Below are 17,410 nucleotides of genomic sequence, written 5' to 3'. Positions count from 1 at the left end.
TGAAATAATTCACCACTTTGAACTCAAGACCTTCAGTGTAACAAACTGATCTGAGCATATAGTCAGAGGCATCTACAGAAGAGGAACATCTTCAGGAGCCCTTAAAACAAGCTGCCCTAGGCAAGCACTCAAGGTTATGGGAGCCTCCTCGTCCCTAGGACACCCATGCTTCACAAAGGACAGCGTTGCCTGTTCACTTGACCCTCACCCAGCAGCCCCGGGGACTGGCCTGCCCTCAAAGCTCCTGGCTTCTCTAGCCTTTATTCATACAATTTCTGTGAAGCCTTCCCAGTCTGAGAATTTCTTATTCATTGCACAGGGAAGAAAATCAAGGTGGCGAAGACAGAAGAACCACACCTGCTTGACTTTCAACATCCGGAGCACACTTCAGAGAGAGCCTTGTCACAGGCCATAGAAGAAACATCCAAAGCACTGTTACCTGGAGCCAGAGCCGCTGTGCGCCCACCTGCCCTGAGGAGCAATGGCACCTCGCATTCTCAACTCAGTGCGAAGGAGGGCATGGCCAGTCTGGCCGCCAGAGTCATAGACGCTGCTATTGACCTCCGCATATCCACCAGCATCTGGAGAACTGGCAACCCAGCAAAGTGCTCCAGCTTCCCCAAGTACAGACCAGCAAAGGCAGGCAAAGTGGAAACCTTTTCTCAGCCACTTGCAGTGATTTTTCGTCCTTCTGGTGACTGTCATAGCAGGCATCGCACATAAAACAATAGGGACCCAATTGGAAAAGGCATGTAACATAGAGGTGAGCATGCTGCTGTCCCCACCTCAGAGACTTCTAGGCCTGCAAGTGAGGGTGGTTTCGTTGTAGGCTCTGATGTTTTGTACACAGGGTGCCCACCATGGACGCTGGGATGCTCCCAGAGGCATTCCTGTCATATTGGAACTAAGGCCAGTCCCTACATCAGCTTGTGCCCCTCCAACATCCCAGCAAATGAGGTTCCCAGAGCCATCAAATCCTGCACTGACCACAGCAGGCAGAGCATCTGTGTCAATTCAAACTCTAGTCCACCATTGCGACCACACGTCCATCTCCTGTAACCCCAAACCCTGAGTCTTCTGATTTCGGAGGCTGGGTCCAAAGGACCGGCCCTGCCCGAGCTCTACCAACTGAAGGCACTCCTCCACCAAAACTCGAAGACAGGCTGCAAGGAAGCTTCATGAATTTTTCACAAGATTCATCTAATAGTGGCTGAGCAGAGCTGAGAAAGCCCCAGTCCAGTGCCTGTGCCAGCAGCTCGCAAAGAGTTAACCCATTAGGCCACATCCTGGTGAGCTCATCCCGGCTGGAGCCTGCTTGCTTGGTTGCTGGGATTTGCAGCACACTGACTTCTGGATGGGCCAGGGTGGCTTTCCCCTGCTGGGATGAAGGACTTGAGCAGAAACATCACTGGCTTCTTCCCTGTATGAACACCGAGCAAGTCCCAGGACCCCCATCCTCCCCTGGGACACTAAGGACAGTAAGTAAATTCCCCTCTGTCCTTCCTGCCCTCTTCCCCGGAGGAAAGAGCTGGTCTTACCTGTGCTTTAGTGTGTTAAGTCTTTGAACTGGAGTCAGAAGGCAAATATGAATTACTAGGGGTGATGGACGCAGTAAGGCTAGCTGCCAGAAGGGAGGCAGGGTGGAGGGACTGCTCCCTTGCCTGCTAAGAGTGGTGGAGGGCACAGTGATAGACAGGGGAGGTGCATAGGCGCATGGAGTGTCCATTGCTGTGCACTGAGATGAAGGAAATATGTGTATTGAGTGCTGATTTGCCCAGTGAACAGAACCGGGCCTGCCACCCTCGTAAACCTGGGGCTGAAGGGGTGAGCAGGAACCCTCTGCCCCAACCTATATGAAAGCAGGAATAAAAAGGCCAGATGGGGACATGCAAGGCCACCTGCTTTCAGCCGCTCTCAGACTCAGCTTTCTTCCTGGGCACCCCACATCTGCTCTCAGTAGCTTCACAACAAGCCCTCCTGCCTGCAGGTGTGGCCAGTGCCCCAAGCAGGTGCCAGGAAAACAAGGTGGAGCACAGTGGTTGTGGTGGTTTTCATCTCAGAAAGAGAAAACAGGGCAGGCAAATGAAGGCATGGACAAGTGCACTCAGTCACACAGGCTCCGGGTGTAGGGCCCCCTTTGAGAAAAGCTAGGGATGAGCACACTTAGAGCTGTTTCTCTAGAGCTGTTTTTCTGCCCTGTCGCTCAGCGGGGCCCAGGTGCTGGCTATGTCCTGAAGAGGGAGGGAGGTGATACCCTCCAGACTGCCTGTGACCTTAGGGACAGTTCCCTTCCTAGAAGTGCTGTGAGCTGGGGACAGATGGGAGGCCCTGGCCATGTTGACAGAGCAGCATATTCCAATGCTTTCAAGTCTTTACGTCACCAGCCAAGGCACCAGCCCTTCTCACCTTATCAGCATAGTGAACCACCACCAACTCATGTCCTGGCCAGGGGAGGATAGCACAGGGCAAAAGACAAAGACCCTGGGGATGGCCACTGATGAATGCAGCTGAGTGGGGTAGGTGGAGACCCCACGGCGGAAGAGAAGACCTGCTGCTCCTCACCATACTGGCCCCTCGGGAGTAAGTGAAGCCAGGCCACAGCCCCCATCCTGCAGCCTGCCCTTCCCTCTCCTCCTAGCATTCTGCTGGCTGGCCCCGCTTCCCCACTTGGAGGTCATCTGTGACCTGCCTCTGCCTTGTAATTCCCAGAATAGCCCAACTCCTATCAGAACTCTTGGTGGAGGGAGGCCGGGGAGGAGAAACAAGAAGAGCCAGATAACTGCAGGCCCAAAGGAGTCCACCCAGCCTGTCCCTTTATGGTATTACACTGGTGAGATAGGATGTCCAATCCAATTTGAATGGCTAATAAATAACGAATGCAGCTTTTGCTGTACGGATGCCCCATGTTGTGTTGGAACATTCTTATACTTTCAAAAGCTTCTGTTGTTTATTCCAAACTCAAATTCAACCAGACACCTTATAATTATATTTGCTAAATCTGGCGGCTCTGCCTAATACTGGCCATGTTTCAGCACGTTCAAAGAAGGACGGCCTCCCAGAAGGACTGAGGAGCTAGCTTTAAAGAAAAGATGAGTTCTAGAGAGGAGGTAGAATGTTAGTGAAGGAAAACACAAAAAAAAAGGTGTGGTTTCATCTTTGAGAAAGTATGAGCCACTATATGAAGGAATAGGGTTTGGGGCCAAGCAGCCCTAGACCTCAGTTTCCTTCCCTGTAACATGGGCACAATACTGATGGTACTAACCTAGTAGCACTAGGAGGACTCAAAATGACTCCACACAGAGAAGCAGCACATGCCAAGGCACCTCGTGCTTCACTAGAAGGATGGTGGTGGTGATGGCTCTGCCACTACTCTGTCCTCAAGGGCTCCTCCCTCCTCCCCCATCCACAGTCTCAGGCCTGCCATCCCTTCACTCAAAGCAGCTGCCACTGAAGTTCTCTTTACTGTCTACATCCGCATTTGAGTTTCCTCTTTCCTTGGTTTGAAAAGAAAATCCAAATTTCCTCCAAGGAGGAGCAGGATAGGCTTGAATCTGGACTCTGGCGTCAGCCAAGCTCAAAGCTCAAATTCCAGTCTTTTCTCTTTATTTACTTGTGCATAACTTTAAGGAAATTAGTTAAGCTTCTCTGACCCTTGGTTTCCTCCTCTAAAACATGGGGCAACAGTTGCACCTTCCTCAGTGACTGTCAGGAGGCTGCAGTGAGACAGGGCAGACTGAGCACTTAGCCAGTTCCCAGCACCCAGGGAAAGTTGGGTAAGTAGTAGCTACTATTCGATGACATTGCTTCTACTGTGAAGAGGCAGAAGTGCTTCTACTTCTACTCCAAGCAGAGACCTTTACTTGGAGTCCTTGGAGACTCTAGGAACTTTGGCCCACAGAAGATAACCAGTCTTGGAGTGAGCAGTGACTCAGCTCCCAAGAAAGAGCAGGGGTCAAAATGCACACCACCCTGCCCATCGTCACTGAATCTTGGGCTCCACTGCCGCCACCACCACCACCAGGGCTGTCCTTGCTACCTTGCTCTAAGGTCAGAGGAACTTATCCATAGCCACCAGGCAGGAAAATGGCAGAACAGTGATCTGGCATCGCAGTGTTAGCCAGGCTTTAACCTTTCTGTAGCCCCAACTGGAAACTGGAAAAGAAGCAAAATCTGAGTAAACTGCTTTGCAAGCTACCTTCAAATCACTCTCTTTCCTCTACCCAACAAAATTCCTGTATTTAGTCAGGTATATGACAACTGCTCACTGAGTCCAGGGTCTCAAGCAAAGTGCTAAGTGATTGCTGGGGGTGCAAGAAGCTGAGGGAAATCCAGCCCTAGCTCCCAAAGGACTCCAGAGGGAAGAGAGGGTTTCCAGAATCTTAAATAGAGACACATACCAGTCATCTTCAGGGGCAACTTATGTCACTGCCCTCTTAAATTGTCCCTTTCAGGAAAGAAACTGCTCAAAAGGAAAGAATAACTGGGATGAGGGAAAGGAGAGAAAAAAAGAAAGAAAGAAAGAAAGAAAGAAAGAAAGAAAGAAAGAAAGAAAGAAAGAAAGAAAGAAAGAAAGAAAGGTTGTATTACTAATTTCTATCAGTTTATTGAAAGGGACAGCTAATACCTAATTTCTTTTTTTTTTTTTTTCCAATTTGGCATGCTTATATCTGGTAACTTGAACAACTGCTTTGAGGACAATATGCAGTAAGACAACTGCATATTTTGTTGCATTCCAAAAAAAAAAAATTCTTACAGACACTCAAGAATCTACTGAAGGGGAAACTATCACCCCCAATTGTCATTGTTCAACAACTTGAAGATCTCCGCAGCAAACCATAGGTTGGGGTATAAATATCTGAATATATGAGAAAAAGTACAAAATGTTCCAACTGCATCCTCCTCTGCCCTCTCATTAAGGCATAATCTGATCCTCTGTGCAATCCCTCACCCATGTTGGGGTGAAGGAGGAGCTAGCTGGAAGACTCATTTCCACCCACCCAGGAACTCCCCAAGTTCTCTAGTTTATTCCTCCCCATCTCAACTTCCGGGTCCAAGCTTTGTCACCATAATTAGTTGCTAGCTGATTCTAGAACTCTATATAAGTGGAAACATGCAATATATCTAATGTCTTTCCAGTACAGCTGTGAATTTTATGCATGCTGTGGTTTGTAGCAAAAAATAGTTCCTTTTTATTGCTTAGTCAAATTCTGATGTGTGAACATACACCCTTTTTTCCTTTCTTCTACTGATGGACCTTTAGATTTAATTTTTTGGCTAGTATAAATAAAGTTTCTAGAAATGGTTTTAAATGCATTTTATTAGCATCTATCATGATATATAATATATTCATAGTAGGGAGTTGATACATATACATATTACATCTTGATCCTATTTCCTTCACCTTCTTCTTCTCTCCCTCTCATCTCCCCTCATCCCAGACACCTTTAGCATCTCTACAGACTCTACCTATCTGTTTTCTATTATTTTTAGTTCACTCTTCAAATTATTTATACTTCTGATTTATCATATAGGAGAAACCATGTCATATTTAACTTTTTGTTTCTGATTTATTTCACTTAGCATTATGGTCTCAAAGTACATCCAATTTCCTATAATGCCTGGAATTTATCCTTCTGTATGGCTGAGAAGAATACATTGTAGTGTGAATATACACCACTTTCTTTGTTCAGTAGTTGATACACATATAGGCTGCTTCCAAATTTGAACTATTATGTATAAGTGTATTCTATGAATATTCATAAATTTTTGTGGAGATAAGTTTTCACTTCTGTTGGGCAAGTAAATATCGAGGAAGGAATTGCTCCATTAAAGAATGGGTGTATGTTTAACTTGATAGGAAATTACCAACTTTGCATGCTTGCAGAACTCCAGTTGGTCTACATGCTCACCCACTTGATGTACACTGAAATTTTAGATGTTTAGGCATTCTAGTGGGGATAACTCCTTGCGAGTTTAATTTCTATTATCCTATTAAATACCAACATCAAGCATTTTTTCATGCACTTCTTATTCATTCATTATCCAGTAATGAGCTATTTAGATGTTTTGCCTATTCTTTCATTGGACTTCTTGCCTTCTTATTTGTCATCTGTAGTGAGAGATACACATTGTATAAATATTTTGTCCCTAGTCCAGAGTTTGCATCTTCTTTCAGAATATCTTTTAATAAGCAGACATTGTAAACTTCAATGAAATCTAACTTATTGATTTTCTCTGTCCCAAGAAAACTTCGCCTGCCTCCAGGTTATCCTCTTTCTCCTCCAGAAGTGTTGTAGTTTTAGCTTTCATATTCCAGTTAAGTCTATGATTCATCTCTGATTAATTTTTGTTGATGGTGTGAAGTGGAGTCAAGTTTCATGGGTTTTTTTCCCCTATGACTATCAAGTTGTTCCAGCACCATTAGCTGAAAGGCCAGTCTTTTCCCTACTGAATTCCTTTGGTGCGTTTATTGAAAATCAATTGTCCTCTGTATTTTCCACCTTCCTCCCTTCCCTCTCTTTGCCTGGTGTCTCTCACCTGATCATATATCCACTTAAATCATGAATAAACCCTTCCAGCCATAATGTGGGGCCCAAGTTACAAGGCTAAGTTTCATCACTGTAGGATTCTGAGTGTCTCCAGTGGGACCCCAAACCCTCTCATATCCAGACCAAGTCCACAAATTATGAAGCTCCCTCACCCAGATCTGCTTCTGAAGCAAATCCTACTGCTAACTCCCAATGGCCCCAGCATTCCTTGAGATTTCAATCCATGTAAGATAGAGAGGGGCTTGGATGCCTCACAAATGAGCCTGAGCGATCCTCCACCTGCCAGGGGGCTGACACTATTTATTCCTGCAGAAGTCAACACTTCCCACCTTTTCTTATGCCCCTGACAGCACTGACTAGTGCCCACACACGAGCACCTCTGATGGTGTGTTCTTTCAGGCCATACACGTGTCCTCATCATTCAGACTGCTGCTCCCCTTCGACCTGGATCTTACTTTGAGACAACAACATTAAGACAGACCCAAAAGCTACAGTTCTTGTTGCATAGGTCCTGCTTTACCTGGGTCTTAACCATCCAGAAGAAAAGTATAAAAATGAAGTATAAGAACTAAAGCCATGGGGCCAGGGAGATGGCTCAGTGGAATAAGTGTTTCCCTGGCAAGCGCAAGGACCTGAGTTCAATCTCCAGTTCCGAAAAAAAAAAAAAAAAAAAAAAGAACTAAAGCCATGCTGTTATGTTGAGCTGTAGGGGACTCAGGTCAACAATTTCTGACATTGCCAGTCAAGCAGAGAAGACCCAATACTATTATGGACTACTGGACTCTTAGAATATTTTGCTGAGTTTACACACCTATAATATTTAAATGATGGAACTTAACAAAAAAAAAAAAAGGTATACAGATGAATGTCCATTTTGTATCTGTGTATTCAAAGTGGTTAGGATAGATATATAGTTACCTTCTGTTAATGAATAGAGGGATTTGTTCTAATGGTGTTTGTAAATAGGATATCAAATCCGCATCTTGTACAGCAATTAACCACTAGGAAAAATGTATGTAGTGTGTTAATTATTGAAACTGTCCTACCAACTTGGTTTGAAACTGTCTCATTACTATTTGTTTCTCAATAAAATTATGGAAAAAAAATTTAAAGAAAACATTAAGACAGCAAAAACCAGGAACTGTCAACAAAGGTGCAAGTACCCTCCCCGCTCCCTTATTTCTTGTAAATGCAGGGCTCCCACCCTCTACCTGGCGGAAAGAACATTTACTTATTCAAATGAGCTAGAGCCCTAGAACAGATAAAAAGCACCTGCTACTTACAGTCACACCTCTCTAGTTCTACACCTGAGAGAAGGCTTGGAATGGCCCCTTTTGTTGATTTTCATCGAAAGACACTGAAAGTTGATATGAAAGCTAGTAACAACCCTCTTACCTTCCAGATTGATCAAAGAGGCCATCCACTTAAATTTAAGTTTGACAAAAAACATTTTTATAGCATCAATGACCCACACAATAGTTGAAATAAATTTACTGGTACTAAAAATGTAACTGTATTTGTTATTTATGTCAAGTCAAAATTATCTCAGTTCCTTTGTTTTATCTGGCAACATGGTCATTAGCCCACCAATCAAAAGACCCTGTTTTTACCCCCAAGGGCTTTGCACTCAGGCTCACAGTCTTCCTTCCAATCACATCTTGCCATCCCTTTTCTCTGTTTAATAAACATCCAATCTGTGTACATCTCTGTGTCTCCATTGTCACAGCAGAACACCAGGCCACCCTGTCTCTCTCCTGAACTATAACAATAGCCTCCAACGTGTTCTCTCTGCTCTTCCGGCTTTATCCTGCAACCGTAGTGATTTACCTACTATGAAAACGAGCTCACATCACTCCCCTTACTTAAACCCTTCACTTTCCATTGTCATATTTTACCTTGGCTCCTAAGACCTTAAGTTAGAAATTGGCATATTTTTTTCTGTGTAAATCCCAATAGTATCTTACATTTTGCAATCCATATAATTTCTGTTGAATCTCCTGAAATTACAATGTAAATGTAGCAATACATTGATCAATGAGTTTAGCTATATCCTATCCAGTGTTTGTTATTTGTTTTAGGGGGGGTTGTTCTTTTTTTAATATATTTGGTACAGGGTCTCACTACACAGCTTGGACTCACAGTGATCCTCCTGTTTCCAGCCTCCCCAGCATTGGGATTACAGGTGTGCTCCACCATGCCCAGTCTTGGTGGCCGACTCAGGGTGCCCAAGGGTGGATCTGGTGTGGCATGTGGCACTGAGGATCAAACCCCAGTCGCTGTGCTTGCTTAAGCAGATGCTTAGTCTGCTGAGCTATCTCACTAGCCCTGTTTGTTATTTGTGACACAAAATTTTTCACTTCATGTCATAATATTATCTCTTTTACAAAAAAAAATTTTTTTGAGATAGGATCTCATGATATAGTTTAGGCTAGCCTAGAATTTACTGTGTAGCTCAGGCTGGTGACAAACTGGCAGAGATTCTCCTGCCTAAGCCTCCCAAGTGCTGGGATTATAGGCATGAATCACCAGCGACAAAACATTATTCTGTTTTTATTTGAACAATTTTAAGAGAATATCTTTGGCTCGCAGGTGAGCCAGAGGCAAGGAGTGAATCACAGGGGTCCAGTCCTGGTCTCTGAGTTCTGGCTCCTGTCTCAGTTTCCATCCTTGCCTTTCAACACTTCCCTCTCACACCATCCCGCAGGTCCTCTAACCCACAGGCAAAGCAAGGTCCATATCGGGCCCTGCGCAGGTCACACTCTCCAGAGTTCTTCAGCCTAGAAGTCTCTCCTCTCACCACCCTCTGTTCAACTCCCACCAGCCCTTGCTCTCCAACAAGTTCTCCTTCAGGATCTTTTCTGAGGGCCCCCAAAACAGAGTCTGTGACTCCTTCAGTACCTCCGCAGAGCTCCATGTTTAGCCTTGGCAACAGTTGTCACTCCTATAGAGAGCATCTGTTTCCTTGTTGGCCTTTCCCCACTACTCAGAAAGCTGCAAACATCTGCCGCTTTCTCCTCCTAGCTCTGGACTATCCAAGGTCCAGCTCTGTGCCTGGCAACAAAAGATCTAAGTAAATATTTGAAGTTGTCAAAACAAAACAGAGGCTTTTAGAAGTCCTTATCACAAAAAAGTACTAATGTCTAAGGTGACAGAAACACTGATTACCCTGATCTGATTAGGTATCATGAGGCACTGATTCTTGCAGGTACTCCACTGTGCAGGGCTCTGACTACAACACCTGGATCAAAACACCATGTTGTAAGCCATGCCACTGTTATCTGTCAGTCAGAAATGTATTTTGTGTTCTCTGTTAGGTAAGTGAATTAAAATAGTAAAACAATAGAAGAAGCCACTGAAACAGAAGGCAGAAGCCACCTTTGCTCCACCCACCCCATTCAGAAGTGTTTCCCTTCCTAGTACTAAAAGTGGCTGTGGTTGATTTAACAAGAAAGGCAGCTAGGCTAGGTGAACCCTTGCTGGTGGGAGGACGTGAACTACCGATGCTGAGGAGCGACCTATTCATAAAAAGGGAAGGACAGAAAGGGATTAGATTGTAGTTTACACTAAAACTGAGGCTATGCAGCCTATGTTCAGATTCCCCTGGTTAACTCACATGTCTTCAAACAACAAATGTCTTTGTTTGGATCAGAATCTAAAGAAAGGAATACATGGCATTTAGTTATAGCTTTTAATTTCCTTGATTTAAGCATTTTATGGACATTAAATGCACACCCAGAAAGTGGTCATGCCACAAGTGTACTGCTTCACTAGTACACACCCGTGGAACCAGCCCCAGGTCGGGAACGAGAAGTGGGCAGCACCTTGAGTCTCCACCATGCCCTGCACCCACCCAGGTCAGCTGCCATCCTGACCTCTCCTGGCATGGACTGCTTTAAACGTGTTAAATTGTATGTAAATGGAATCATGCAATATGCATTTTTTCTGTGTCTGCTTACTTGTGAGGTTCCTGAGTGGAGTTTACTCATGCTGCTATGTATAATTCCAGAGCAGGCATTTTTTATGGTACCAGCCTGTAGTTTGCCTGTCTCTGGTTGTAGATGTAAGTGAATCCTCACCCATCAAACCAGCTCCCTGACCCTCCAGACCCGGTCTATGGGGATGGAGCGGCAGACCCATCAGCCAGCCCTTCTCAGATTGCTGCCCCCAAGGCCAGCTGACATTCAAGTCCTGATTAGTCTTGGTGGCCCAGTTCCTCCTGCCCTTCGCAAGCCGGCCTCTCTTGGGTCCACAGTCCTCCTCCAACACTGGAGACCTCAAAGGACGCTGGGCGTATGCATGTCTTTCACAGCTGCCATAAAACAGTTACCACAAATTTAGTAACTCAACATGTCAGAAGCTTATTCTCAAACATGTTTTAAAGGCCAGAAATTCAAAGCCATGTATCAGCAGCATTGCTGCCTTCTAGAGGCTCAGAGGGAGAATCCATGCCACATATGAGATCTGCTGGCAGCCTCAGGCTTCAGCCCCTGCCTCCTCCCCCTCCAGGCCTTCCCTCCCATGCCCATGCTCCCTCTCCATTCTAGGGCCAGCAGCTACTGGGCTTAGGACCCACCCTAGCCCAGGATGATTTCACTACAGGAGCCTGTCTTCTCTTAAAAGTAAATAATTCTATTTGTGTACTTTCAAAAATATAATTGTATTTATTTATTACTTTCCCCTTTTATTAGTTTATGTTTGCAGTACATAATAAATATGTTCATCATGGAACGGTTCACACCTTGATCCTTTTTATTTCTCCTTCCTCTTCCTCTTTCCCATTTCCCCCATCCCAGATCCCTTTCCCATCTCCACAGAGTCCCTGTTTCCTCTCATTTATCTTTCTTTTTCAAGAACCTGATCTTAGTTCTACCTATAATGATCATTCCCAAGAAGGTCCCATTCTGAAACTCTGGCTAGACGCTTCTTTTAGGGAGCACAATTCAATACAATGTACAGGATGAAGAATCTCCTGGGATGTACACACTGAACCCAAATAACCTAACTGAAGTGGGAAAGCATGGTTCTGCTAAGAGGACCAGCTCCTGGGAGTCACCTGTTCTCCAGGCTGAGCCATGAGACTGAGTCCTTTGAGCACCTGCTAAGTACCAGGCCATGAGCCAGGAGCTGTGGACTGTGATAAGGGAACCTCAGCTTCTCTCTTGAGGCAGATTGCCAACCAAGAGGGAAAAAAAGGCTTGAAGGAGCAGCGGTTCCCCATGAGGGTGACTTTGCCTCCAGAGACTGTCTGGCCACATATGGAGACTTTTTCTTTACTGTCATGGGTGGAGTGTGTTTGACATCTAGAGGGCACAAGCCAGGGATAGTACTAAACATCCTCCTAGACAAACATCCTACAATTGTTTTGTCCCCTATGGCAATTAATTAGCCACTCCAAAATGCCAACAGTTCCTCTGTTGAGAAGTCTTGCTACTCACACACACTCACACAAACAAGAATCTTGCTGATACTCCCAGAGCCCAGGAGCCCAGGGATCCAGTGGTGACCCCACAGCCAGTCAACACTTCCTCTTCTGGAGGCTGGAGACCCTTCACGCTCAGAGGGCCAGGGCCACTGACAGAGCAAACCTTTCCCACCTAGCCTCGCTCTCTTCTCAAGCACAACTGAGAACCGTTCATCCCAACTCCTCCATAATGCCCACCTGGGTCTTCACTGCCAAATTCTAGACACAGCTGCCCTGGATAGAGACCCTGCTGAAGATGACCTAGCTTCCATGTGTGATAGTAGCATGCAATAAGGAACTTCAGGCTTCCTAATACACTCTGTGATCCCTTCCCCACCACCCATGCCCCTAGGAGAGACCATGTTCTATATAGCAACATAATTTATGTAAATATACCACACTGGAGAAAAAGGAAGCTAACATCCGTGTGCCTGTGGTTACAAAACCTTTGGAAGCAGAGAGCCAGATAGCCTCTCTTGGTATAAGTGTGTCTGACTGTGAACAGCTGACTTCGGGAAGCACTGGTACTCTGTAACTGCTGGTTCCAGACAGTGGAGCATTGTGCTTTGGGAATGTTGGGAAATGAACCCAGGGGTCAACAAAAATGCAACCCCCTGCCCCATATCTGAGTCTGACTCTGGCCCCATATCCAGGGATGGAGAGGGCAATTCATTCAGACTGTGCAAACTAACCCTGCTTCCCCAATAAACTTCCCTATGGAAAGAAATCTCTTGAATCTCACCCCCTACCAAAAGGCACATCTGTAAATGCAGATGTGAGTGGGCCTGGGATGGTCACCAAGGAGGCACCAGGCTCCTGCAAGGGGCAATGCAACTTGCACAGGCGGGGCAAGTCCTAAGTGTGTCCTAAGTGACCAGCACAAAGGAGAGGAAGTAAAGGAAGCTGTTCATTTACTTACTCATTCAAAGATACACAGAATCTCACGGGTGTGAAGCACTGTGCCAGACACTTGATGACAACTCAGATATCAGTCAGAGAAGTGACTTGGGGAAAACCTCCAGGCAGGGGTCCAGGCCTTCTCGGTCTTTCCTTCCTTCAAAGAAAGCCTGTCTCCAGGAGTGTATCTAATACAGTCATTCACGTCCTATTGCCTTATATACATAGACAATGTACTTGAAGCCATATTTTTAATTATCAAATAAAGGGTTTAACCTCATGTTAAAAGAGTTCAAGAAGGCGCAGGTCTGGCAGGCTGCAGTGTCTCTAAGCAGTTGTGAACTGCTCCACATAGATGCCGTCTACATCCCCCGAGACAAGGGAACCCCTGTGACTGAGAGGTAAAGAGTTTGAGAACAGAAATTAGAAGAGGCAGCCCCTGAGCTAGACTCCATTCTTATAGGACTAAGAATGCTGGATGAGTCTATTTTCCATTGTTATAACTGGAATATCATTGTCCTGGGCCTACAAAGCCCTCAAAATCCCAGCTGCGCTAAACAGTGTCCCTAAGCAGACACACTGTGTGGAGTTCTAAGCACAAAAGATACTCCATGCTCTAATAATTCCTTCTCCTGTGCTCTTAAACAAGTTCTGCACCTCCTTGGGCCCCAGAATTCTGTCTGTAAAATTGGGCTAAAGCTTAATGTACCGTTCTGATTGAAATATATCAACTTGATAGTTGAATGCAGTGCTTGGCAAACACACACGCAGAAAATGTCACTATTCCAATAGGGATGTGATACCACTTATGGAGGTTTTGCAATGTGCTAGTCACATTGATTCAATGCATCACACGCTTAAACTTTAATTCTTTCAAAGCTCCTGTGAAAACAGCAATATTATTAATATTCTCTTTTTATATATAAGAAAAATAAGTCACAGAGAGGTTAAGTAACTCCCTCAAGATAGCGTAGTTAATGTAAAGATCTCAAGTTCCTTTGGTCAGTAAGTTATGAGGTAATTGTATGCTAATAATTTCAACTTTGGGGCTATATTTTACTGAGGCTGAGCAAGTGTTTCATTCATCATTTTGCCTTTCTTGAAAATTTTGGTTCATTCAGCTACTTGAGTGTAATTCAGAACAATTTGGTTAAGTACAATTTTTCCTTATCTTCTGAATACTTTCCTGAATACTTGTTTTGGTTTGCTTGACAGTCTCTGAAAGTCTATCTTTTGGGTACCATGTACAGTGTTTTGATATTTATGTTTTAATGACACATAAGGATTTCAAATTTATAGTAAATATAGAATTCGTTTCCAGGGAATACATTCAAGAAAAACATCACACAGTAGATCGGGCCTGAGTTTGAGTCTCAAAATGAGGTGTCACTCAATAAACTGTAGCTAAGGGCTGGGGAAGTAGCTCAGCAGTCTAACTTTCTGCCTGGCAATTGCAAAGACCTGCGATCAGTCCCTGGTACCACATGCTGTGCCAGCCCCACCCAGGGTGCTGAGCCAGTCACTGAAACAGGGCATGGTGGTACATGTCTATAATCCCAGCACTGGGGAGGCTAGGACAGGAGGATCACTATGAGTATGAGCTCTATAGTAAGACCACATACCAAATAAATACATAAAATATTAAAAATAATAATAATAAATTAAATAAACTGTGGTTGTTATTTGGTTTTTTTGTTTTGCTTTGTTTTTTCGGCAGAACCGGGCATTGAACTCAGGCCTTTGCACTTGCCAGGGAAGCACTTATTCTACTGAGCCATTTTCCTGGCCCCTACTATTCCTTGGTTTAAACAATGACATTGTTTGATTAGAATGACATAATATTTATCTCTTATGAGAAACAGCAAATACATCAGCTTGGATGGCATGTTATTTATGTGGGGTTTTATCTGGTTTTCCTTGTAGCTCCAGCACAAAAACCCTGTGTTACTCTCCACTGAGAGCCCAGCTGGAAACAGATGCTGAATACACAAAAGGTGCGTGAAGATTCCTTTTGGTCTCACCCTTGATTCTGTCGCCAGTGCTACGTGCCTGGTCCTAAACAGCTTTGATGATGGAAGAGCTCCCTAAGGCCCTGGAAGTCGATGAGAGGTCCCCAGAATTCAAGGACCTGCTGCCCAGCCAGACTGCCAGCTCCCTGTGCATCAGCTCCAGAAGCGAGTCCATCTGGACCACCACCCCCAAGAGCAACTGGGAGGTCTATCGCAAGCCCATCACCATCATGTCTGTGGGCACTGCCATCTTGCTCTTCGGTGTGGTCATCACCTGCTTGGCCTATCTCCTAGAAATGACTCCAGAGACCGAGGGTGTCCTCAAGATGATAGGGCCTGCTTTTCTGTCCTTGGGACTGATGACACTGGTATGTGGGCTGGTGTGGGTGCCCATCATCAAAAAGAAGCAGAAGCAGAGGCAGAAGTCAAATTTCTTTCAGAGCCTCAAGTTCTTCCTCCTGCATCGTTGATGGCAGCTTGACTAGGAGAAGGAGATACAATGACCAACATCCAACAGCCCCACCTTCTCCATGGGGTACCACAAAGCTAAATACAGGCAAACTCTCGTCTTGGTCCATGCAGCCTGGGAATGTTGCTTAATGAATCTTGCTTGGTTTCTGTTCCACCAAGGGTTCCCTTAGATCCTTGTGTTGCTCTCATCCTGTGCTCCTTTTTTCCAATCATCATTCATCGAACTCTTTGCCAAGTGCAGTGCATGCTGGGAAACTCCTTGAGGGTGGGCTATGCTCCAAGGAGAACCTCATGTTTATACATCTGGTTGTCTGAAATGGGTTCTACATTTATATCCTTCTGAAACCAAACTTGATCGATGGAAGTTCTTCACAGAGAAGAAGGAAAGCTGTGCTCCGACCCCAGTGTTACACAGCCCCACCTTCCTTAGCCAGTGAAATACTGCCTTACATTTCAAGACACCAGAGATTCACAAGCATCAAAATTTATAAGTATCAAACATTCCAAAAACTGAACAATGAAGGTTGCTTGGGAAAGCACTGTCCAAGGTGGCACATCTCCCTGGACATGCCCTAGGAATCTGGCAGCTGAAGAAGTTCATTTCAGATTCCATATTACTTACATCGGATGCAATAGGGTAGGCTGGAGGTGAGGGGTGTCGGCTATCCCTTTGATCTACAAACCTCCTGATTAGTGACTGCTCTTTCCTTGGCAATTAGCAAAGGACAAATGCATGATGTCCTAGCTTCCTCTTCCATTTCCCTCTTACCTCTACCCTGATTTCTAGAACAGCAAGATGGAAAGCTACAAAGGAGTTCTGTGCCACTATTCTCCCTTTCATTTCCATCAATATCCACACTGGAAGATCAATGTTATGTACAATGGTTTGTAAGTTTCTAATGAAATGGATTTTTTTTTTTTTGAACTGGGAATTGAACTACTCAGGCCCTTGTGCTTGCCAGGCAAGCCCTTATTCTCCTGAGCTATCTTCCCGGCCCCAGTGGATTCATTTTTAAAGTTCTAACTTCTGTTATCCCTGTCCTTGCCTACCAAGCAAACAAGTATTTATGAAGTACCCTGCTCTTGGCTAAATACTGGGGTAAGACGAGGCCAGACAGTCCCTTTTCTCATCATGCCTCCCAAAGAGAGAGGCACAGGCAAAGAAAACGGCAACTGGAAAGTCCTGCGCTGAGTTAGTGTGCTGGTCATGGGAACACAGATATCTAGCTCAAACTTGAAAGAGGGTTTCCAGGAGGCCATGTCATTCAAACTGAGTAACAAAGGAAAGGTAAGATTTAACAAAGAGGGGAAAGGAAGTATATCAGAGATGCCTGGAGCATCCTTGCATATGCAGAAGCTGAGGGGAGAGGGAGAACGTGATAAGATCAGGAATTGTCACGGCCTCTGCCCTGAACTCCAAGATGTTCTGTTTCATCCCCTCTTGTCCCGCTTCATACCTGAGGCTCCAAGTGCCTTATGTGTAGTTTGTCTTGGGGCACTCTATGGACACCCACTGAGGCTGAAGTGGGGTTTCCTGAGGGCCCACAAAGCAGAGAACCCACAAGGTAAGTGCTCAAAAGCTTTAGCAACCAAGAGGCTGTTATATGAAGAGATTCCTGGAAGAGAGCTACCCAGGCTGTCCCAGACCAGGCCAGAGGCCCAGAGGAGAGAATCTGAGAATGAGGTGAGAGAGAAGAGCTGCTTGTGCTGAACTGACTCCTTTTACTCCTCAGCCTGTTCAAACTCCCCACTCATCCTGGCAACCTCTCTCCAACAGGCCTGCAGGCATCTCCATTCCTCACAACAGCTCCATATACAGAGTCAGAATCCACTGACTGCATTGGGACAAGTTCCTTGGAGATGTTACTTGTTTCCTGGGGATACCCCCTGCCTCCCTACCTAAGAAAACAGAGTTGGTTTCATAGATATTTGCTTGCTTGGTAGCCTCTCAGGTCCACCGAGGATAGTCCGTCCTTGAGAGCCATGTCAGTGTGGCCCGGTACTCTCGTCTCCCACTTCCCTAC

General features: G+C 45.2%; 1 protein-coding gene across 1 annotated transcript; it reads left to right on the top strand.

The window, feature by feature from the left end:
* Positions 1–1,359: 1,359 nt before the first annotated feature.
* Pirt (phosphoinositide interacting regulator of transient receptor potential channels) lies at positions 1,360–16,302 on the top strand. The gene is made up of 2 exons (XM_023705412.1): positions 1,360–1,478; positions 14,830–16,302. Exon 2 carries the CDS (start codon positions 14,975–14,977, stop codon positions 15,383–15,385), a length of 411 nt encoding a protein of 136 aa, XP_023561180.1. The 5' UTR covers positions 1,360–1,478; positions 14,830–14,974; the 3' UTR covers positions 15,386–16,302.
* Positions 16,303–17,410: the final 1,108 nt, after the last annotated feature.

This window comes from Octodon degus, unplaced genomic scaffold (assembly GCF_000260255.1).
Source record: "Octodon degus isolate 3935 unplaced genomic scaffold, OctDeg1.0 scaffold00219, whole genome shotgun sequence".
Lineage (NCBI taxonomy): Eukaryota > Metazoa > Chordata > Mammalia > Rodentia > Octodontidae > Octodon > Octodon degus.
The sequence above is the reverse complement of the archived record's forward strand: the minus strand, read 5'-3'. Positions and strand labels throughout refer to the sequence as shown.

Bases quoted from the DNA above. Each gene is read 5' to 3' on its own strand.
- Pirt (XM_023705412.1), top strand. From the start codon at position 14,975: ATGATGGAAGAGCTCCCTAAGGCCCTGGAAGTCGATGAGAGGTCCCCA.